Consider the following 22,961-nt stretch of genomic DNA (forward strand, 5'->3'; position numbering starts at 1 on the left):
TGTACCATCTACAAGATGCACTGCAGAAATTCACCCAAGATCCTCACACAGCACCTTCCAAACCCACAACCACTTCCATCTAGGAGGACAAAGGGCAGCAGATACATGGGAGCGCCACCCCCCTGCAAGTTCCCCTCTGAGCCACCCACCATCCTGATTTAGAAATATATCATCGTTCCTACAATGATACAGGGTCAAAATCTGAGAACTCCCCCAGCTAAGGGCATTATGGGTCAACCTACAGCGATTCAAGAAAGCAGGTCACCGCCGCCTTCTCAAGGGGCAACGAGGGACGGGGAATAAACACTGGCCTAGCCCGGGCTCCCTAGTATGGTTCCGACTAAAGTAAACAAGTAGAAACCCCAGAAATGACAGAGACAGGCTCGGAATGTTAGACATTGTACAGCAGTGATAGGCCGAACCTGACACCAGATTACAAATGAGTTGGCCTGCAAAGCGGGTGGGGAGGGTTTCTAAGCAACAGCTGATGTCCCCGCCCCATCAAATACGGCGAAATTAAAAACAAAAAGAAAGTCAGCGGATTTTGCAGGGGTGCGAATGGAGTGCAGGAAAACATTACCCTGTTTTAGCTACCGCGTCCCCCCCCGTCAATTTCACCACACCCACCCCAAACGGACAAGAGGCTCACAGGAGTGAATGAGATCCTCGAAGTGGAGCTTCTGGCGGCGATCCCGGCGCTGCAGCTGTCGGATAATATGCTTCCTCCAGTCTGTCCCTGCGCTGGGGGTCTCCATGCCCGATAGCGACCGGAGAAATCGGCAACAGGGAAGGTAGCAAGCGCCGGTGACGTCACCGGGCCGAGGGGAATCCCCGGGCTGCCACGCCCCCGCCCTGGCTGGGGGTTCAGAAGCAGATTCTAGCCGGACGTCTCCCTGTCAGGAGAGTGAGGGGGTCATGGTGAGGAGCTGGGGGGGGGGGGGAGAGATGTTTCCCAGCTCCAGGGGGTGGCTCTCACTTTGAGGCGCACGGTTTCAACCCGCCCATTAAGAGCTCGTCTTCATCCGCTTGGCGAACCGAAAGTTGCTCGGGTTAACCCCTTGGCGTCCGTCGTAAACATTGACAGGCGAGTGTTCCACGCGTTATGTGCACTGCTCAGTGCTGTCGGCCTCTCAGTTCCAGACCCAGGCATCTGACAGGGCATCAGAGACAAGCAATGATTTTACATGTCATTCATTTCATGGGATGGGGCGTTTATATCTTTACATCAACCTGTTGGTCCCTATTTAAGACACACCTCTAGAGATAATGGGAACTGCAGATGCTGGAGATTCCAAGATAATAAATTGTGAGGCTGGATGAACACAGCAGGCCCAGCAGCATCTCAGGGGCACAAAAGCTGACGTTTCGGGCCTAGACCCTTCATCAGAGACGGGGATAGGGAGAGGGAACTGGAATATATAGGGAGAGAGGGGGAGGCGGACCGAAGATGGATATCAGAGATAATGGGAACTGCAGATGCTGGAGAATTCCAAGATAATAAAATGTGAGGCTGGATGAACACAGCAGGCCAAGCAGCATCTCAGGAGCACAAAAGCTGACGTTTCGGGCCTAGACCCTTCATCAGAGACGGGGATAGGGAGAGGGAACTGGAATAAATAGGGAGAGGGGGAGGCGGACCGAAGATGGAGAGTACAAGAGAGTTGCAATGGGAGAGAGATTCCCTGAGGTTGGTCCGGAGGGAGGAGGGTAACTTCTTCAGGTTAGGCATCCCTGGAAGAGGCTTCGCAGTGAGGTTAAAATAGTATCAGAGATAATGGGAACTGCAGATGCTGGAGAATTCCAAGATAATAAAATGTGAGGCTGGATGAACACAGCAGGCCAAGCAGCATCTCAGGAGCACAAAAGCTGACGTTTCGGGCCTAGACCCTTCATCAGAGAGGGGGATGGGGAGAGGGAACTGGAATAAATAGGGAGATGGATATCGTATTTTGTGCTCCTAAGATGCTGCTTGGCCTGCTGTTTTCATCCAGCTCCACACTTTATTATGACACACCTCTAGAGTGGGTTGGACTATATCAGCATAGCGCCACTGGACCCACTGGGATTGTAGGCTAGCAGTTGTAGTATGGCATACTGAACTCTACATCGCTGAGGCCAGACGCCAACTCTCCGACACCTCCTCCTACTGTCCCCTGGATCATGACCCAACTCCCGAGCACCAAACCATCATCTCCTAAACCATCCACGACCTCATCACCTCAGGTGATCTCCCTCCCACAGCCTCCAACCTCATTGTTCCCCAAACCCGCACGGCCTGCTTCTATCTCCTTCCCAAAATCCACAAACCCGCCTGCCCTGGTCGACCTATTGTCTCCGCCTGCTCTTGCCCCACCGAACTCATCTCCACCTATCTGGACTCCATTTTCTCCCCCTTGGTCCAGGAACTCCCTACCTACGCCCACCCACGCCCTCCACCTCCTCCAGAATTTCCAATTCCCCTGTCCCCAACATCTTATTTTCACCATGGATGTCCAGTCCCTATACACCTGCATTCCCCATGCAGATGGCCTAAAGGCCCTCTGCTTCTTCTTGTCTCACAGACCTGGCCAGTCCCCCTCCACTGACACACTCTTCCACTTAGCCAAACTCATCTTCACCCTCAACAACTTCTCTTTCGACTCCTCCCACTTCCTACAGACAAAGGAGGTGGCCATGGGTAGCCGCATGGGCCCAAGCTTTGCCTGCCTCATTTTAGGTTACATGGAACAATCCGTCTTCCGTCCCTACACTGGCCCTAAACCCCACCTCTTCCTCCGTACATTGATGACTGTATCAGCACCGCCTCTTGCTCCCACGAGGAGCTCAAACAGTTCATCCACTTCACCAAGACCTTCCACCCCAACCTCAAGTCCACATGGACCATCTCCAACACATCCCTCACCTTCCTGGACCTCTCTGTCTCCATCTCAGGCAACCAGCTAGAAACTGATGTTCATTTCAAGCCCACCGACTCCCATAGCTACCTAGAATACACCTTCTCCCACCCACCTCTCTGCAAAAATGCCATCCCCTCTTCCAAATTCCTTCGTTTCTGCTGCATCTGCTCCCAGGATGAGGCATTCCACTCCCGTACATCTCAGATGTCCTCGTTTTTCAAGGACTGCAACTTGCCCCCTACAATGGTCGAGAACGCCCTCGACCGAGTCTCCCGCATTTTCCGCAACTCATCCCTCACACCCTGTCCCCACAATAACAACCAAAAAACAGTCCCCCTCAACCTCACATACCACCCCACCAGCCTCCGGATGCAACGCATCATCCTCCGACACTTCCACCATCTACAATCCAACCCCACCACCCAAGACATTTTTCCCTCCCCACCCTTGTCTGCTCTTCCCAGAGTTATATCTCATCCATTTCCCTCTAAAGGGGTACATCTCATTCTTGCCTCTTTCTATCGGTTTGTTACCCTCTCTAAACATAAGCACTTCTCCAATATACCAGCTAACACCAGTCCCATGATTTAACCCTCTCGCTGGTGTGTACTGATCCATCAATCTTATGGATCAATCTTGTCCCATGTTGCTTCCATTTTAACTTTTTTAAAAAATCTTGGTTTCAAATCTCTCCCAATCTTTGTAACGTTCTCCAACCTCACTAATATCTGAGATCTCTATGCTCCTTTAATTCTGTCTTCCTCAATATCCCCTACAGCTGGCTGTGCCTTCAGCTACCTGGAGCTCAAAGCTTAGAAGTCCCCTGGTAAACCTCACCTCTTTGCTTTCTCCCAACCAGTAAGATGTTTGCTTTCATCACTTGCCTGGTATATGATGAAGTGGCTTGGTATCAAAGGTAATCTGAGGGGCTTTTGTGGTGCAGTGACAGTAGCCCTACCTCTGAGTCAGGAAGCCCAAGTTCAAGTCCCATCTGCTCTGATTGATTTATTGTTGTCAGATGCACTGAGATACAGTGAAAAGTGTGCCATACAGACAGATCATACAATACAAAGTGCATCAGAGCAGAGTGCAGATTACCTTGCAGAGAAGGTGCAGAGAGAGATCAACATTAACATTTGAGAGGTTTGCTCAAAAGTGTGATAACAGAGGGGCAGAAGCTGCTCTTCAGTCTGTTGGTGCGCATTTTCAAACTGTTGTACCTTCTGCCCAATGGAAGAGGGTGGGAGAGAGTGTAACTAGGGTGGGAGGGGCCTTTAATCATGTTGGTTGCTTTCCCGAGGCAATGAGATGGAACCAGTGGATGGAAGGCTGGTTTTGTGATGGACTGGGCTGTGTTCATGACTCTCTGTACTTTCTTGAGTCCTCGCCATTCCATGATGTGATCCATCCAGATAGGATGCTTTCTTTGGTGCATCTATAAAAATTGGTAAGAATCCTGGCAGACACATTGAGTTTCCATGGCCTCCTGAGGAAGGGCTTTGTTGTGCCTTCTTGCTATGCTCCAGAGGTCTGCAAAAATATCTCTGAACTGGTTGATTGGGAAAAGTTTCAAAGATTGTCTGATTACCATTCAGTAGGGATCTTTGGGATGTTTTTGTTCCAATAAGGTGATGAGAGGGGCATTGGTGCAGGGTGGCCGGGGAATATGTACCCTACAGGCCTTTGCACTGGCCTCTTGGGGCAAATGACCCATGTTGTTCCCCTTTTAAAAGCCCACTCAGAGGTTGGGTCACTCACCTCTATGTCACTGAACCCCCAAAATATCCACATCCTCTTCCCAATTGCCTATGCAGTCAACTCACACAGGGATCACACTTGCCCAATATCTCGTCCCAATTCCTCTACCTTTGCCTACACCTGCCTACCCATACCATTCAGACCCAGGCTGATGAGATGGTCATTGCTTCCAAGGTACGGTCTACAGTCTAATCGCCTTCAAAATCCTGCTTCCCAGTTCACAATTGTTCTGCACTCCTGCCCAGAACTTGGAACCCCTACTCCTGAAGGCAAAGGTTCAATGTCATGGTTATGTCTCCCCACCGACTCCTTACCCAGTTTCTGAGGACAGACCTGACGGACTGACTGTGGCCCAGTCCCTCGGCCAACATGACCAGCCAACTACAGGTACTGCTGCCTGTACATCTCCCCAGCTGGATTAACCACTGGACTGCCCACTGACATGGCAACAGATTGATCGGACCCCCATCTGTGGGCAGCAGAGGCACAGACTCCCTCACTCCCTCCCGGTTGACCACTCCCTGCAATGGTAAGAGAGTCTGCTCCTGACTTACTGTGCCAGGAGCCTTTAACTGATGTGAGCCTCCGAGGGCTTCATTGAGGATTACTCCACTATGTGCTGGATAGATGCTTGCTACCCGTGCGGTGAGTTTGACAATAAGCTGCTGTGCAACTGTGAGATTGACATAGAGGGCTGAGGATCGCTGGCCAGCTGCCCCACTGTGTGACTCTGCTCATCAGCACAGTATGGCATGACAAGTCTAGTCAAAGCAAGGCACGGCAGGGAATGCTGTGATCAAGCACACAGTTGCTAGGTGAGCGTACACTAAGAGAACAGGTGAGCAGCTCTGAGCTGTAGCCTGGTCCAGTCTGAGACCTAGATGTCTGTGCAAAGTGTCCCCTTTGCAGCCTTTCAATGCAAACTACAATGCAGCCCCATGCTCTCGTTAGGCCCCAATGCATACCCCAGTTTTCTAAATGGGGGCTAACGAGGGCTTTATAAAGCCTCAGAAGCACATTGCTGCTTTTATATTCCAACCCTCTTGAGATAAACAACAACATTACATTCGCTTTCTTAATCACAGGCTCTACCTGCAAGTTAACCTTTGGAGAATCCTGGATCAACACTCCCAGATCCCTTTGTACTTCTGCTTTATGAATTTTCTCACTGTTTAGAAAATAGTCCATGCCTGTATTCTTTTTGCCAAAGTGCAAAACCTCACATTTACTCACATTGAATTTCATCAGCCATTTCCTGGACCACTCTCCTAAACTGTCTAAATCTTTCTGCAGCTTCCCCACCTCCTCAGTACTACCTGCCTGTCCACCTATCATTGTATCATCGGCAAACTTCACCAGAATGCCCCCAGTCCCTTCATCCAGATTATTAATGTATAAGGTGAACAGTTGTGGCCCCAACACTGAACCCTGCGGGACACCACTCGTCACAGGTTGCCATTCCGAAGAAGAGCCTTTTATCCCAACTCTCTGCCTTCTGTCAGACACCCAATCCTCCATCCACGCCAGTAGCTCATCTTGAACACCATGGGCCCTCACCTTACTCAGCAGCCTCCTGTGAGGCACCGTATCAAAGGCCTTTTGGAAGTCTATATAGATAACATCTACTGGATTTCCCTGGTCTAACATACTTGTTACCTCTTCAAGGAATTCTAACAGGTTTGTCAGGCATGACCTCCTCTTACTAAATCCATGCTGACTTGTTCTAACCCGACCCTGCACTTCCAAGAATTTAGAAATCTCATCCTTGACAATGGATTCAAGAATTTTACCAACCATACATCTGTTTCGCTCTATAGTCCTTGACGTCTTTAATATCAAAAATTTAGAGTCATACAGGTCTTCAGCATGGAAACAGCCCCTTCAGCCCAACTTGCCCACGCAGCCCCGTTTTCACAATAAAACTAATCCCATTTGCCTGTTGTTGGTCCATATCACTCCGTACCTATCCCATCATGTACCTGCCTAAATGTTTCTTAAATGATGAAATTGTGCTCACTTCCACCACTCTCTCTGACAGTCCAATCCCAAGTCTCACCAGCCTCTGTGTGAAAAAGTTGCCCATCTGGACCTCTTTGTATTTCTCCCCTCACACATTAAACCTATGCCCTCTAATTTAATCTGTTTCTTTCTTGATTAGAACGTCATCATTATCCTGATCCCAAGCATTCTCCTCCATATGGCATCTGAGATTTAAAATGGGAATTTCCAGATGCTTGGTATCTGATAACTGGGATGTTACGGATATTAATTATTGCAGGAGGATAATGGGTGCAATGTTTTATTAAAGCTGGTACAAGATTGACCTCATTGACAAAGCCAGATATACATAGCCTGCCTGGTATGCTGGCATTTATGGTTGTCTTCTTGGTTTTAAATCTCACATTATGGTGGCAACATATTAGTATAGCTCACGCCACTAGCAGATTCAGCTAAGTGGCACTCTCCACTATCGCAACTCCCCTTGTATTTCAGATACAGGAGAGATTATTCTACGCAGTGACCACCCTCACAGCCTTCTATGGGAGAGAATTCCACAGGTTCACTATCCTTTGAGTGAAGAAATCTTTCCTTTTCTCAGCCCTAACCTTGTATCCTGAGATAGTGACCCCTTAGCTCTAGACTCCCCACCTGGAGAAAATACCTTCTGTGCATCGGGTCTGTGTCCCCCTCACTGGGAATCAAAATCTGCTATTCCCAGAGTGGTCAAAAAAATTAGAGTTTTTTTCACGCAATGTGGGTGCTGTTGTCTCATCTGGCATTTATTGCCCATCCCTAATTGTTCAGAGGTCAGTTAGCAATAGTCAGTGAATACTGGACTGGACAGAGGCAGTTAAGAGTCAACCACATTGCTGTTGGTCTGGAGTCACGTGTAGACCAGAACAGGTAAGGATGGCAGTTCCCTTCCTGAAAGGACATTAGTGAACCTGATGGATATTCCCCCAGTAATCAACACAGTCAATATTAGATTCTTAACCCCGGGTCTTATTTGAATTCGTATTCTACCATCTGCCATGGTAGGATTTGACCCTGGGTTCCCAGTATATTTCTGGGCTCTGGATTAATAGTCTAGTGATAAAACCATGAGGCCATCACCTCCCCTTCCACATAAAAGTCTCCTGGATATTGGATTTCCAGGTCAAGATTGGAACTGGAACAAGAATCACAATTTATTACAATAATTAGACCCCAGCTACAGATAATTAGTTATAAACCATCAGCATAAACACTGCAAATTAAAATTCTAACTCCCGTGTGTGCACATGTTCAAACACACATGCACAGACACACATACGCTCTCTCACTGACACACACACACACACAAATTAAACCAGGCAGGGACAAACAGATTATAGGCAGAGGAATATTAGGAGTCAGTGTAGATATTAACATCAAATTTGCTGGATAAGTTAAAATGAAATGAGAAAGGCAAAAGAAGTCTACTGATGACCTAATGAATTGAAAGGTAATTGGTTTTAAAGTGGCTCTCTGTTTATCTGAAAGAATGTGGGTGTGTATTTAGATTAAGTGTTGTAGCTCAGTAGTAAAAGATTAAACTGTCAGAGTAACTCTAAAAGACTGGTGTCATGTTTAAAAACAGACACAGTGAATCAGAAATGATCCTGTGGATTTATCAGCTAGACTTGTGATTGTTGTGAAATTGTACTGTACATAACGTGCGATTACAAGGATGACATCAAGGCGATAACAGCATGAACAAGCTAAGCCTGAGATCAATGCTTATTAATACCAAGAGATAAGCCTCTTTCCAAGGAAAACAAGCAAGTCTTAATCAGTTAATTGATTAAATTAGCCGTGCAGAACATGATAGGTTTGTAATGTTTGTCAATGCCCAATCTGATCGTCTGCTGGAGACTGGGTTGTGTCAAGAGTTTGAATGGCCTGCTTGACTATATGCAAAAAGAGTAGAAAGAAAGTTTGTATCAGAGATAATGGGAACTGCAGATGCTGGAGAATCCAAGATAACAAAGCGTGGAGCTGGATGAACACAGCAGGCCCAGCAGCATCTGAGGAGCACAAAAGCTGACGTTTCGGGCCTACACACTTGGCCTGATTAATCGATTATCTATCGCATTGTCTCTGATGCAATTTTAACCTCACTGCGAAGCCTCTTCCAGGGATGCCTAACCTGAAGAAGTTACCCTCCTCCCTCTGGACAAACCTCAGGGATCTCTCTCCCGCTGCAACTCTCTTTTAATCTCTTTGGCCTTGAAGCTGCTCGACCATGTCCTGAAGCAAACCAGGCAGCTTTTCTGATGAAGGGTCCAGGCCCGAAACGTCAGCTTTTGTGCTCGTAAGATGCTGCTTGGCCTGCTGTATTCATCCAGCCCCACACTTTGTTATCTGGAAAGAAAGTTTGCCTCAGATGATAGATAGCAAGCTCAGGAGATCAGCTGAGGTTCAGATGGCGTTGGAGTTGTTGATCATCTGTTTAAGCCTGATCCTAACCCAAGTCCATGTAAATGGGTTCACTTGTAATATAAACACACTTAGGGTAAGTTTTTTGTGATAGTTTTTGTAGTGTATTTTGCTTTAATTAAAGAAATTGTTAAAGAAATGATGCACTGGTATTTGGGGAAAAGGCAGGAAATTGGCATTCGATAATCGATCCCATGCTGACACAATGGGCTGAATGGCCTCCTTCTACACCATGATAATTCTGTGATAGAACTGCCTTGGGTTATTGATATTCAGAGTAAGCTCAAAGACCCATAGGAAGTGAACTGACATCAGTTCAGTGGCTTCAATTCACAACTTGCTAAGATATTCCTTCTGATACTTAACCTTGCCTTACATTTGTCTTTGTCTTCAGATGCTTCCATTATCTTTCCAGGTTGCTGGGCCATTTATCAGAGGGTTAAAAGTTACAGATTACAACAACTGAAGGAAAGATGAATTAACAATCTTCAAATTTAAACTGGATTTTGAGTGCAGAGAACGGGCAGACGGCTCCTCTGTTGGTGGAGATCAAAATAATCCTCTCTCTATCTAGTTCCCAGTCCCCAAGTTATTCAGTTAACTGAGAACCAGTCACAGTGTTGTTGGCAGGCAAAAGGCTTTTGTCATCAATAACGGGCCACTGCTCCACTGACCAATTCACTTCTCACTGCCACCCAGAGCTGTACCAGTACACAAGATCCCCCAGCTCAAATTCATCTGCAGCCCCTTCAATTACTGACCGTAAGATCTTAAGACCATAAAAACACAGTAGCAGAAGTAGGCCATTCAACCCGTCGACTGTGCTCCACCATTCAGTGAGATCAAGGCTGATCTGAAAACTCTCAGCTCCACTTTCCTGCCCTTATCCCATAACCCTGTGAGGTCATGCTCTATGGCAAGATGAATGGAGTAGCTGAGTATTGTCTACTTGGAGGAAGAACACAGAAAGCTGTAGGACAGAGGGGTTTGGGAGTCATTATCCGGTGAATGACAGCATCCAAGTTCAGTGTGTAATAAGGAAGGCAAATGGAATATTGGCTTTTAGTTCAGTGGGAATAGAATGTAAAAGTAGTGAGGTTTTTCTAAACATATACATGATGCTCATCAGACCTCAGCTGGAATACTGTGAACAGTTTAGTGCCCCCTATCTGAGGAGAGATATAATGCCTTTGGAGGCAGTCCAGAGAGGATTCACTCAGCTGCTACTACATATGGAGGGAATGTCTTATGAAAAAACCCTCTGTAGGTTGGGAAATATGCAACATTCCCGACTGCGTAAGTGCTGAGAGGTTGTTTCTGTAAAGTTCTTTGCCCATTTGCTCACCTGTCTATATCCCTGTGCAAACTCCTTGTGCCACCCATGCTTTCCTGCCTATATTTATATCATTTGTAAGCTTGGCTGGTGTATATTTACTTCCCTCATTCAAGTCATCGAGATATTGTAAAGAATTGCGGCCCCAGCACTGACCCCGTGGAACTCCACTAGTTACAGGTTGACATCCTGAAAATGCCCACCTTAACCCAGATCTCTATTAGTTAACTAATCCTCTATCCATGCTGATGTACTACCCCCAACACCATGGGCCATTATCTTACTGAGTATCCTAATGTGTGACACCTTACCAAATGCCTTCTGAAAATCCAAATGTATTGTATCAATGACTTGCCCTTTATCAACACCACTGGCTACCTCCTCAAAGAATTCTAGTACATTTGTCAGCCAATTCTGGCTCGTACAGTCCACTCTTCCATGACATGGAAGCTAGGAGCAGGAGTAGGCCATTCAGGCCTTTGAATTTGCTCCACCTTTTAATAGGATCACGGCTGACCCATTCTCTCAATGCAATACACCCAGTGTCTCCCCATAACCCTTGATGCCTTTAAAATCTAAGAATGGATCCATCACTATCTCAGTGTTAGGCAGTATCCCATAACAAAGCTCACTAAAGGTTGAAGAGAATTGGCACCCTCCCCGTCTTTTTTTTCATTCATATGTCCGCTTCTCTCTGATTGAAAAGTACTGGCAAATGAGAAAAAATGGCTGACGGAACTGTCAACTTGTCCGATTGGGTCAAGGAAGAATCATTGATCTGATTGGGTGTTGGAGGACACCATGAGAATGATTGACCAATGGGAAGAGTTAGGGGATTGGGGTGGTGTCAGTTGGAAGTGGGATGTGTGACAAGGATTCTATGGATCCCTCCAATCAGAGTGGACAATGAGGGTTGTGATCTACTTTTGCAAAAAGCCAATTCCACCGTCCTCAGAGATAGTAGGAACTGCCGATGCTGGAGAATCTGAGATAACAAGGTGTAGAGCTGGATGGACACAGCAGGCCAAGCAGCATCTCAGGAGCAGGAAAACTGACATTTCAGGCCATTTTCTGAAGGGTCTAGGCCCGAAACGTCAGCATTCCTGCTCCTAAGATGCTGTTTTGTCCACTGTTCTCAGTCATGGAAATGAAACTAAGGACGTATAGAACACAAAAACAGAATTTATTCAGAAACATAAATGTTCGTTTTTCTCTATTTACAATAACCAGACACCTCAGGAGTACTCAAGTAGTTCAGAATGGGTGATATGTAGACAGGTTTTCAACAAATAACATGCGGCAAATCGCCCCCATTAATCAGTTGGGAAGCATTTCCTACTGATTGACATTGCAAAGTCACCCACAATCCAGGTGCTTAAGACCCTCATTCTTTTACTCATTATCCTGGCCGCACAGGTAAGGGGAGAATGAAGTATCAGTGGAAATGCAGGATATGGGAATAAGATGGTGAATAAATCAAGAACGCGGGTTGGCCAGGCTGTACCTGTTGTGGAATTCTGAGAACAGGTTTTTCGTTTTCACCAATTCTCACTGCTCATGTCACTGGAACAGAAATTTACAAGCTTCAAATCTGGGATGAGTTCATCACAACATGGCTGGAGTCAAGCCATGCCTCCATCAAGAGCACAAACAAAAGTTCACAATGAATCATTCCAGCCAACATCCAAACTCGTTCACCAGAGGGGCGCCACATCACTGCACGGAATCCACCTTTCGTTTAACAGAACTCTTTTAAAAGTGAGATTGCTCCACAAGCTGTATATATCCCCATCAAACACTCCCAGGACAGGGACAGCATAGGGTCAGATACAGAGTAAAGCTCCCTCTACACTGTTTCCACCCCCGCCACCATCAAACACTCCCAGGACAGGGACAGCATAGGGTCAGATACAGAGTAAAGCTCCCTCTACACTGTTCCCCCCCCCCATCAAATACTCCCAGGACAGGGACAGCACGGGGTTAGATACAGAGTAAAGCTCTCTCTACACTGTCCCCATCAAACACTTTCAGGCAGGGACAGCACAGGGTTAGAGACAGAGTAAAGCTCCCTCTACAGTGTCCCCATCAAACACTTCCAGGCAGGGACAGCACGGGGTTAGATACAGAGTAAAGCTCCCTCTACAGTGTCCCCATCAAATACTCCCAGGACTGGGACAGCACGGGGTTAGGTACAGAGTAAAGCTCCCTCTACAGTGTCCCCATCAAATACTCCCAGGACAGGGACAGCACGGGGTTAGATACAGAGTAAAGCTCCGTCTACACTGTTCCTTCCCCATCAAACACTCCCAGGACTGGGACAGCACGGGGTTAGATACAGGGTAAAGCTCCCTCTACAGTGTCCCCATCAAATACTCCCAGGACAGGGACAGCACGGGGTTAGATACAGAGTAAATCTCCCTCTACAGTGTCCCCATCAAACACTCCCAGGACTGGGACAGCACGGGGTTAGATACAGAGTAAAGCTCCCTCTACAGTGTCCCCATCAAACACTCCCAGGGACAGGGACAGCACGGGGTTAGATACAGAGTAAAGCTCCCTTTTCCTTAATGCTACCTCAGGCAGGTTTTTGGTTTCCACACACTCAGGGCGCTGTTCTTTCTCTGCGTGTTTTGATTTGTCAGCAGTGTATTTGATCAAGGCTACCTGTACAGTGCGAAGGCAAGTCCCAGGCTCTGTTCTACAACTATATGAGATCCCCAGTCTATGAGCCCACTGGGGTAGAAGTGATGGAGATGGGAGATAAAGCTTGGGGGTGGGGGATGCAATGGGGGAAATTACAATAATAGTCCAAGAACTAATTCCAACCATGTGGAGTGATGAGATAACAAGGTGTGAAGCTGGATGAACACAGCAGGCCAAGCAGCATCAGAGGAGATGGAAAGCTGACGTTCTGGGCCTAGACCCTTCTTCAGAAATGATGGCCTGAGCTTCATAGGAAGTTATATTGGTTGAACAGAGTAACACTAAACGGCAGTAAATAGCTGATGAATTCAACCACTAGATTATGAACTGAGACCAATCGTTGTATAATTTATGTATAAATCTTCACATTCACTCAGGAACAGTTTTACTTTCAAATATGCCACAAGGCAAACAAGAGATGGAATTTGTTTTAGGGAACAAATGCGTGCAGGTGGAAGAGATAATGAATGGAAAAGCATTTGGTAATAGTGATCTCAATTCAGTCAGATTCCAAGTACTCACATAAAGATCAAGGACAGATCTCAAGTGGGAAAGGCCAATTTGATCTAAATGCGAGCATCATTTAGCAAACAGGGACTCAGAACAGCTATTTGAAGGGAAATCAACATCAGACGGAGCAAACTATTCAAGATGGTAATTTTCAGAGTTTGGGACCAATATGTGCTCACAAGGAGTAAGGGTGGGACTCCCAAATCTAGAATGGTGGGTATAACGAGGAATTTACAGAGAAGGATTAGGGGGGTAAAAAGGAAGTCTTGTGTGAGATAATACAAAATTGGAAAGGAAATTAGGAACAGATGACAACAGATCCCTGGGCCAAGTAGGTCAGGTCGTTAAGGAGCTGTGTGGGATTGGCTGAGGCCTGGTGTAACAAAGCAGGGACATCATTGGTTAAAAAAAAATTAGTCAGACCACAGCTAGAGCACTACAGACAGTTCTGACCACATTACAGAAAGAAATGAGGTTGCAAGTGAGGAAATTTACCAGCATGTTGCCTGGAGTTTAGAGAGTTCGGATGATGAGGAAAGACTACATCGGCATGGGATGGTTTCTCTGGAACAGAGGGAAATCTGAATGGAAATTTGGTTTGAGTGTATAACATTATGAGGGGACAAGATTGAGTGAATAGGAGGGATGGATTCCCTTAAGCAGGGATGTCGATAGATCGATGCGATGTTAAGTAGCTGATGTAAGGATTAGATACACAGTAACTGTGAGTTTGGAACTCACTGAGAGTGTGATGGAAGATTTAAAAATGTGTGTGACGGGTAACAGCATGGAAAAAAGGGAACTGGAATTCACCTAGATCTCACCCCTGTGACCAGCACAAGTGTGATGGGTTGATTGGCCTCTGTCGTTGCTATAAGTTTCAGCTTTGGATGCTGGTGCCAATTGAGTAATGAGTTTTTAATGTGTACAGTTACAGCACTGACCATCATTGTTCTCACTCTCCTTGCTTGGAATGGAACACCAACGTTTAATAGAGGATCCAACTGTGGGCTCTTGGGAGGGACAAAGAACCAAAGAGTTCAAACACACCACCTCCCCTCCCATGCTGCCCATTTGTTGGGTACAGAAGCACAGCAGAAACTGCTGCCCACACCACTCTCCAGGCTAAGTGTGACCCCACTCCCACACTGGAGCTGAATTACGAGCTAAGACCGCAGAGTGTGGCAGAGGAGGAGGGACATGGCTGGTTGAGTGGTGGGGTGAGTAAGGTACTAGTGATTGGGGTACCTCTTGGTCAGAAATGTTCCACGTTTTCCTGGCCTGCTTCCCAGCTTCTGCTCTCTGTCCAACTGAGCTGCTACCTCTTTGCTGAATGGGCAGTGGAGTCCTGTTCACCCATTGCCACTAGCTGGATGACTGAGGCTGGATCCTGGTCTGCTTTTTCAGGTCTCGCCTCCCTCGCAGGCCCCACTCTCCACGACATCCTCCAGTGTACGCAGTGACCACTCCCTCCCTCCCCTCCGCCCAGACTCCTGTAATTTTGGCCTCTTCCGTGTGCCCAACTCCCACTGATTCCACCATTGGCAGCCATGCCTTCAGCTGCCACTCCCACCCCACCCGGAATCCTGGAATTCCTTCCCTCAACCCCTTGGCCTCCGTGCATCTCCTTTCAAAATGTGCCTCAACAAAATTACCTTATGGCCTTTTGTCATAATGTGCGTGCCGGTGTCAACACCTGTCTGATAACACTCCAGTGAAACATTCTCGTGCGATGGTACTTAGACTACCTTAAAGGTGCTATATCAATGCAACTGTTTGTTTCTGTCAAGTGCAAACATTAGGAGAAAAAAAACATGAGTGAGAAAGAGATGCTGGGGAGTAACCATTCAGTTAATATTCAGACCTATAAAAAATAAATAAATTTAAAAGATGCCAATTTCTGCTGTTGTCAGTCACTTCCTTGATTTTTTTTTGTTGTATTTTGTTTCTGTTCTTTTAAACTGCAATAAAAATAATCATTGTTCAGATGTGGATTGTGTGTTGTTAGGTATGCTGCTCTGAGTCACTGGAGAAGGGCTTGGTGACGATGTTACACCTGTCGCATCTTCATCTAAAAAGTCCAGTGAGTTGTCACTCGGGAGGCCCGTTGTGGTGAACTTTGAGGTAATTTTTACCCACTGGTCCCGGTTCACCTTCACACTCTGGTACAGAATCTCTGCCTTTGGCATGATGTCATTGAGGAGCCTGCCAAGAAAGAGAGAGATGGGAAGGACGTTAAAGACCAGGAGTAGGCCATTCAGCCCCTCGGGTCTGCTCCACCATTCGATACAATACCATGGCTAATCTCATCTCCACGCCACCTACCTGCCCACTCCCCTTAACTCTTTAACCCATTATTAATTAAACATGTCTCCTCTTTAAATCTACTTAGTGCCTCAGCATTGACCTCACTCTGGGGAGTGAATTCGACAGATTCATGACACTTTGAGAGAAGTAATTTCTCCTCACCTCTGTTTTAAATCTGCCGCCCCTTAGCCGAAAACTGTGAACTCTCACTCTCAAAGCATCCTTTCAAAGACTAATTTAACATCTCATATATCTCAATGAGATCTCCTCTCACCCCACTAAACTTGAGTGGTGGAGTTGTGGATAGTGACAAAGGATGCTGTAGGTTGCAGAGAGACATAGAGAAGCTGCAGAGCTGGGCTGAGAGGTGGCAAATGGAGTTTAATGCGGACAAGTGTGAGGTGATGCACTTTGGTAGGAGTAACCGGAAGGCAAAGTACTGGGCTAATGGTAAGATTCTTGGTAGTGTAGATGAGCAGAGAGATCTCGGTGTCCATGTATACAGATCCTTGAAAGGTGCCACCCAGGTTGACAGGGCTGTTAAGAAGGCAAACAGTGTTTTAGCTTTTATTAATAGAGGGATCGAGTTCTGGAACCAAGAGGTTATGCTGCAGCTGTACAAAACTCTGGCGCGGCCGCACTTGGAGTATTGCGTACAGTTCTGGTCACCGCATTATAAGAAGGATGTGGAAGCTTTGGAAAGGGTGCAGAGGAGATTTACTAGGATGTTGCCTGGTATGGAGGGAAGGTCTTACAAGGAAAAGCTGAGGGACTTGAGGCTGTTTTCATTAGAGAGAAGAAGGTTGAGAGGTGACTTAATTGAAACATATAAAATAATCAGAGGGTTAGATAGGGTGGATAGGGAGAGCCTTTTTCCCAGGATGGTGACGACGAGCACGAGGGGGCATAGCTTTAAACTGAGGGGTGAAAGATATAGGACAGATGTCAGAGGTGGTTTCTTTACTCAGAGAGTAGTAAGGGAACGGAACGCTTTGCCTGCAACGGTAGTAGATTCGTCAACTTTAGGTACATTTAAGTTGTCATTGGACAAGTATATGGACGTACATGGAATAGTGTAGGTTAGATGGGCTTGAGATCGGTATGACAGGTCGGCACAACATCGAGGGCCGAAGAGCCTGTACTGTGCTGTAATGTTCTATGTTCTATGAATTGGTCAGATGAGTGGCTGGTGGCATTTACGGTAAATATGAGGTGATGGAAGAAAGAACAAGACAAGGGAGAACTCAACAAATGGCAGGGCACAAGGAAGCTGCTGATGCTGAAGTCAAACATAACACAGAGGGACCTTGGGGTGCTTTTCCACAAACCCCTGAAGGTGACCAGACAGGTTAATATAGGACGTAAGAGGGCATACAGGAGACTTGTTTCTATCAGCTGTGCATGTTGGGGCAGTTTAAGCGCAATGGTAATGTCCTGACCTCTGAACCAAGTGACCTGGGTTCATAGCCCCTACTGCAGAAGTTGTAAGAACATCTCAACAAGTTGATTAGGAAAATATTTTTAAACTTTTCACCCTCGTTTTCAAAATACAAATGCACTCATAGCTTTGTCGCTGCTCATACCAGCCGCAAACTGTCATAAATTAGGGGGAAAATTTCTCACAAGTGTATTCCATCAACTCAATATATTGTGAAGATCCAAGTGTATGGCACTGAAGCAAAATACTAAATGAGTCCAGGCCTAGATTGTAAGAGCAGGGAGGTGATGTTGGAGCTGTACAGGACCTTGGTCAGGCCGCAGACGGAGTATTGTGTGCAGCTCTGGTCACTGCACAGTGGGAAGGGATAGTAAGAACTGCTGATGCTGAAGTCAAACATAACACAGTGCGGAGCTGGATGAACACAGCAGGCCACGCAGCATCAGAGGAGCAGGAAAGCTGACGTTTTGGGTCGGGACCCTTTTTCAGAAATGGGATTGCACTGGAGGGGACGCAGAGGAGAGTCACCAGGGTGCTGCCTGGGATGGAGCATTTCAGCGATGAAGAGAAGCAGGATAAGCTCGGGTTGTTCTCCTTGCAGCAGAGAAGGTGGAGGGGAGAACCTGATGGAGGGGTATAAGATGGAGAGGGGTTTGGGCAGGGTGGGTAGATAGCTGCCATTCCACTAGGATGAAGGGTCAATAACAAGGGGTCACAACTTTACGTGGCAGGTAGGAGGTCTAAATGAGATGAGGATTTATTTCCACACTGAGGGAGGTGGGAATCTGGAACGCACCGCATTGTGGGAGGGCCAATGCTGAGGGAGTGCCGCACTGTCGGAGGGTCAGTGCTGAGGGAGCGGGCACTGTCGGAGGGCCAATGCTGAGGGAGTGCCGCACTGTCGGAGGGCCAATGCTGAGGGAGTGCCGCACTGTCGGAGGGTCAGTGCTGAGGGAGCGGGCACTGTCAGAGGGTCAGTGCTGAGGGAGCGCCGCACTGTCGGAGGGTCAGTGCTGAGGGAGCGGGCACTGTCGGAGGGTCAGTGCTGAGGGAGCAGGCACTGTCGGAGGGTCAGTGCTGAGGGAGCGCCGCACTGTCGGAGCGTCAGTGCTGAGGGAGCGCCGCACTGTCGGAGGGTCAGTGCTGAGGGAGTGGGCACTGTCGGAGGGTCAGTGCTGAGGGAGCGCCGCACTGTCGGAGGGTCAGTGCTGAGGGAGCGGGGACTGTCGGAGGGTCAGTGCTGAGGGAGCAGGCACTGTCGGAGGGTCAGTGCTGAGGGAGCCCCACACTGTCGGAGGGTCAGTGCTGAGGGAGCGGGCACTGTCGGAGGGTCAGTGCTGAGGGAGCAGGCACTGTCGGAGGGTCAGTGCTGAGGGAGCGCCGCACTGTCGGAGCGTCAGTGCTGAGGGAGCGCCGCACTGTCGGAGGGTCAGTGCTGAGGGAGCGCCACACTGTCGGAGGGTCAGTGCTGAGGGAGTGGGCACTGTCGGAGGGTCAGTGCTGAGGGAGCACCGCACTGTCGGAGGGTCAGTGCTGAGGGAGCGCTGCACTGTTGGAGCGTCAGTGCTGAGGGAGTGGGCACTGTTGGAGGGTCAGTGCTGAGGGAGTGGGCACTGTTGGAGGGTCAGTGCTGAGGGAGCGCCGCACTGTCGGAGGGTCAGTGCTGAGGGAGCGATGCACTGTCGGAGGGTCAGTGCTTAGGAGGCGCCGCACTGTCGGAGGGTCAGTGCTGACGGAGCGCCGCACTGTCGGAGGGTCAGTGCTGAGGGAGCGCCGCACTGTCGGAGGATCAGTGCTGAGGGAGTGGGCACTGTCGGAGGGTCAGTGCTGAGGGAGTGGACACTGTCGGAGGGTCAGTGCTGAGGGAGCGCCGCACTGTCGGAGGGTCAGTGCTGAGGGAGCGCCGCACTGTCAGAGGGTCAGTGCTGAGGCAGTGGGCACTGTCGGAGGGTCAGTGCTGAGGGAGTGCCGCACTGTCGGAGGGTCAGTGCTGAGGGAGTGGGCACTGTCGGAGGGTCAGTGCTGCGGGAGCACTGCACTGTCGGAGGGTCAGTGCCGAGGGAGCGCCGCACTGTCGGAGCGTCAGTGCTGAGGGAGTGGGCACTGTTGGAGGGTCAGTGCTGAGGGAGTGTGCACTGTCGGAGGGTCAGTGCTGAGGGAGTGCCGCACTGTCGGAGCGTCAGTGCTGAGGGAGTGGGCACTGTTGGAGGGTCAGTGCTGAGGGAGTGGGCACTGTTGGAGGGTCAGTGCCACAATACGCTTAAGGAGGGAATTGCAGGGTTTTGACCCAGTGACACTGATGGAACGGTGACATATTTCCAAGTCAGTTTGGTAAGTGGTTTGGAGGGGAACTTGTAGGTGGAGGTGCTTCCATGCATATGACACAGCAGTGCCTATCACCTACCCTTCTTTGGCAAAAATAGAGCCCTGACTAGCCAAGTCAGCAAAGGCTGCTGATTGTTGCTGCCTCCAACAGGCCAGCGTTTGGTGAAATCTCCTGAGCTTTCAACTTACTTATAAGTTGGCATTGCAATATGTTCCATGAAGCTGATCTGGAGTTCGGGAACATAAGCCTTCTCTCTGTCCATCATCTCGAGTGGATTGTTCCCCATTGCCTTTTCCTGTAAGAGATAAGGAATCAAAGAACAAATATCAAAAGGCCATGCATGAAGCAGCCAATGACGGAGTGTCATTTCCTCCTGGCCTGGAAGCTGTCAACGGCTAAATGTTTGGAACTTCGCCGACCCATCTGACCCTGATGTGAACTGCTAACTGCAACTGCACTTCTAACTACGCTTACACTGCTACAGATCCCAGCTGATGAGCCTCCAGGAAAAATCAGACCCCCAGAAGAAATCTGGCTTGATTGATCATTTTGGGCTCTGTTAAATTTTGGCAAACAGGATGGTCAGTTGCTAGAGATAATGGGAACTGCAGATGCTGGAGATTCCAAGATAATAAAATGTGAGGCTGGATGAACACAGCAGGCCAAGCAGCATCTCAGGAGCACAAAAGCTGACGTTTCGGGCCTAGACCCTTCATCAGAGATGGGGATGGGGGGAGGGAACTGGAATAAATAGGGAGAGAGGGGGAGGCGGACCGAAGATGGAGAGTAAAGAAGATAGGTGGAGAGGGTGTAGGTGGGGAGGTAGGGAGGGGATAGGTCAGTCCAGGGAAGACGGACAGGTCAAGGAGGTGGGATGAGGTTAGTAGGTAGCTGGGGGTGCGGCTTGGGGTGGGAGGAAGGGATGGGTGAGAGGAAGAACCGGTTAGGGAGGCAGAGACAGGTTGGACTGGTTTTGGGATGCAGTGGGTGGGGGGGAAGAGCTGGGCTGGTTGTGTGGTGCAGTGGGGGGAGGGGATGAACTGGGCTGGTTTAGGGATGCAGTAGGGGAAGGGGAGATTTTGAAACTGGTGAAGTCAGTTGCTAGAACTTGACCACACAAGGCAGCAGAGTTTTTTCAGCAACAAAACCGAAGTTTATTACACGAATGGGGAGAAGAAAACAAGAACAAAGAACATGTTATCTAGATTATGGAGCAAAGTTAGAAAAAGGTCTGAAAACACACAGTGAAAGCTTCAACCTAACCCCCGACACCACGTCACAGTGATTCTAATACAGAGAAGTTAGTCCTCTGTCCCACATCGTTAAATTTGATGAAGCTGGAAATCACCAGGTTTTTCCTAGAACTGTGAAGTCTTCTTATAAAACAAAGAACTTAGACTTTCTCAGCTTTTTAATAATCTGAAGATTTCTAACCAAGCAGTCCAGGTCTGAAAGTTATCTAAATCGAACTCTTATGCTGAGGTAACTGTGCATTGTCAGAATTATACTTCTTTTAGATTCTCTTTTTTTAGGAGTAAAACTATATTTAATTCTGACAGCAGTTACGTACCCTCCGAACAGCTCTCAAAGCTTTCCATTTCTGGATTTTCTAAACAAAGATTAATCCTTGATTATCTTGAACCAAAAATAAGCCAATGATCTTCAATGCCTTTACTCCTTCTTGTAAAACAATAAAGGACAATATTAACACTTCATTGGTGCATGGTCTAACACATTCTGGATATGTCACTGTTCCAAAAGGTTGTAGTGAGTTGGCGTCTTGAATAAAAGAAAATCATTGATGTGCCTTTAATTGTTTTAGGATCTAAGTACTTGATTATCCTCCCTGAACCTCTACCTCACATCACCAGGGACCCAGGTTCAACTGCACCCTTTGGACAACTTGTCTGTGGGGAGTGTACACATTCTCCCTGTGTCTGTGCGGGCTTCTTCCGGATACTCCAGTTTTCTCCCACAGTCCAAAGATGTGCAGGTTAGGTCTGTGCAGGACTGGCCATGCTAAATTGCCCATAGTGTTGAGAGATGTGCAGGCTAGGTGGGTTAGCCATGGGAAATGCTAGGTTACAAGTATAGGGAGTGGATTTGAGGAGATGCTCTCTGGAGGGTCAGTGTGGACTTGATGGGTTGAATGGACTGCTCCCACACTGTAGGGTTTCTATTTTGCCTCTCTTCTTCCTTCTTAACACCTTGGCCAAGCTTTTAGCAATTGGACCTAATGTCTCCTAATATGGATTTATGTCAAACCTTGATAAAGCTTTCAGAACAGTAACGGCCATTGTAGTGGATTGAAATAACAAAGAACAAAGAAAATTACAGCACAGGAACAGGCCCTTTGGCACTGATCAAGATCCTCTGTCTAACCTGTCATCTATTTTCCAACGGTCTGTGTCCATTTGTTCCCTGCCCATCCATGTACCTGTCCAAATATATCTTAAAAGACGCTAACGTGTCTGCGTCTACCACCTCCGCTGGCAACGCGTTCCAGGCACCCACCACCCTCTGTGTAAAGAACTTTCCACGCATATCTCCCTTAAACTTTCCTCCTCTCACTTTGAACTCATGACCCCTTGTAATTGAGTCCCCCACTCTGGGAAAAAGCTTCTTGCTATCCACCCTGTCTATACCCCTCATGATTTTGTAGACCTCAATCAGGTCCCCCCTCAATCTCCGTCTTTCTAATGAAAATAATCCTAATCTACTCAACCTCTCTTCATAGCTAACACCCTCCATACCAGGCAACATCCTGGTGAACCTCCTCTGCACCCTCTCCAAAGCATCCACATCCTTTTGGTAATGTGACGACCAGAACTGCACACAGTACTCTAAATGTGGCCAAACCAAAGTCCTACACAACTGTAACATGACCTGCCAACTCTTGTACTCAATAACCCTTCCGATGAATGAAAGCATGCCATATACCTTCTTGGCCACCCTATTGACCTGCGTTGTCACCTTCAGGGAACAATGGACCTGAACACCCAGATCTCTCTGTTCATCAATTTTCCCCAGGGCTTTTCCATTCACTGTATAGTTCGTCCTTGAATTTGATCTTCCAAAATGCATCACCTCGCATTTGCCCGGATTGAACTCCATCTGCCATTCATCTGCCCAACTCTCCAGTCCATCTATATTCTGCTGTAATCTCTGACAGTCCCCTTCACTATCTGCTACTCCACCAATTTTAGTGTCATCTGAAAACTTGCTAATCAG

At 47.8% G+C, this 22,961-nt stretch overlaps 2 protein-coding genes across 9 annotated transcripts in view; both read right to left on the reverse strand.

Moving 5' to 3' along the window:
- LOC132209780 (autophagy-related protein 16-1-like) overlaps positions 1-918 on the reverse strand; it is a 164,965-nt gene extending 164,047 nt beyond the window's left edge. For all 4 annotated transcript variants that reach the window (XM_059646850.1, XM_059646849.1, XM_059646848.1 and 1 more), the window contains exon 1: positions 650-918. In XM_059646850.1, coding sequence (XP_059502833.1) covers positions 650-755 — 106 coding nt within the window. In that variant the 5' untranslated portion in view covers positions 756-918. The remainder of the gene's footprint in view (positions 1-649) is intronic.
- Positions 919-11,536: 10,618 nt separating this feature from the next.
- The window catches only part of LOC125453591 (cGMP-dependent 3',5'-cyclic phosphodiesterase), a 296,672-nt gene continuing 285,247 nt past the window's right edge, over positions 11,537-22,961 (reverse strand). For all 5 annotated transcript variants that reach the window (XM_059646853.1, XM_059646852.1, XM_059646854.1 and 2 more), the window contains 2 exons: positions 19,919-20,025; positions 11,537-15,864 (listed from right to left, as the gene is read on the reverse strand). In XM_059646853.1, coding sequence (XP_059502836.1) covers positions 15,636-15,864; positions 19,919-20,025 — 336 coding nt within the window. In that variant the 3' untranslated portion in view covers positions 11,537-15,635. The remainder of the gene's footprint in view (positions 15,865-19,918; positions 20,026-22,961) is intronic.

Source organism: Stegostoma tigrinum, chromosome 6 (genome assembly GCF_030684315.1).
Source record: "Stegostoma tigrinum isolate sSteTig4 chromosome 6, sSteTig4.hap1, whole genome shotgun sequence".
Lineage (NCBI taxonomy): Eukaryota > Metazoa > Chordata > Chondrichthyes > Orectolobiformes > Stegostomatidae > Stegostoma > Stegostoma tigrinum.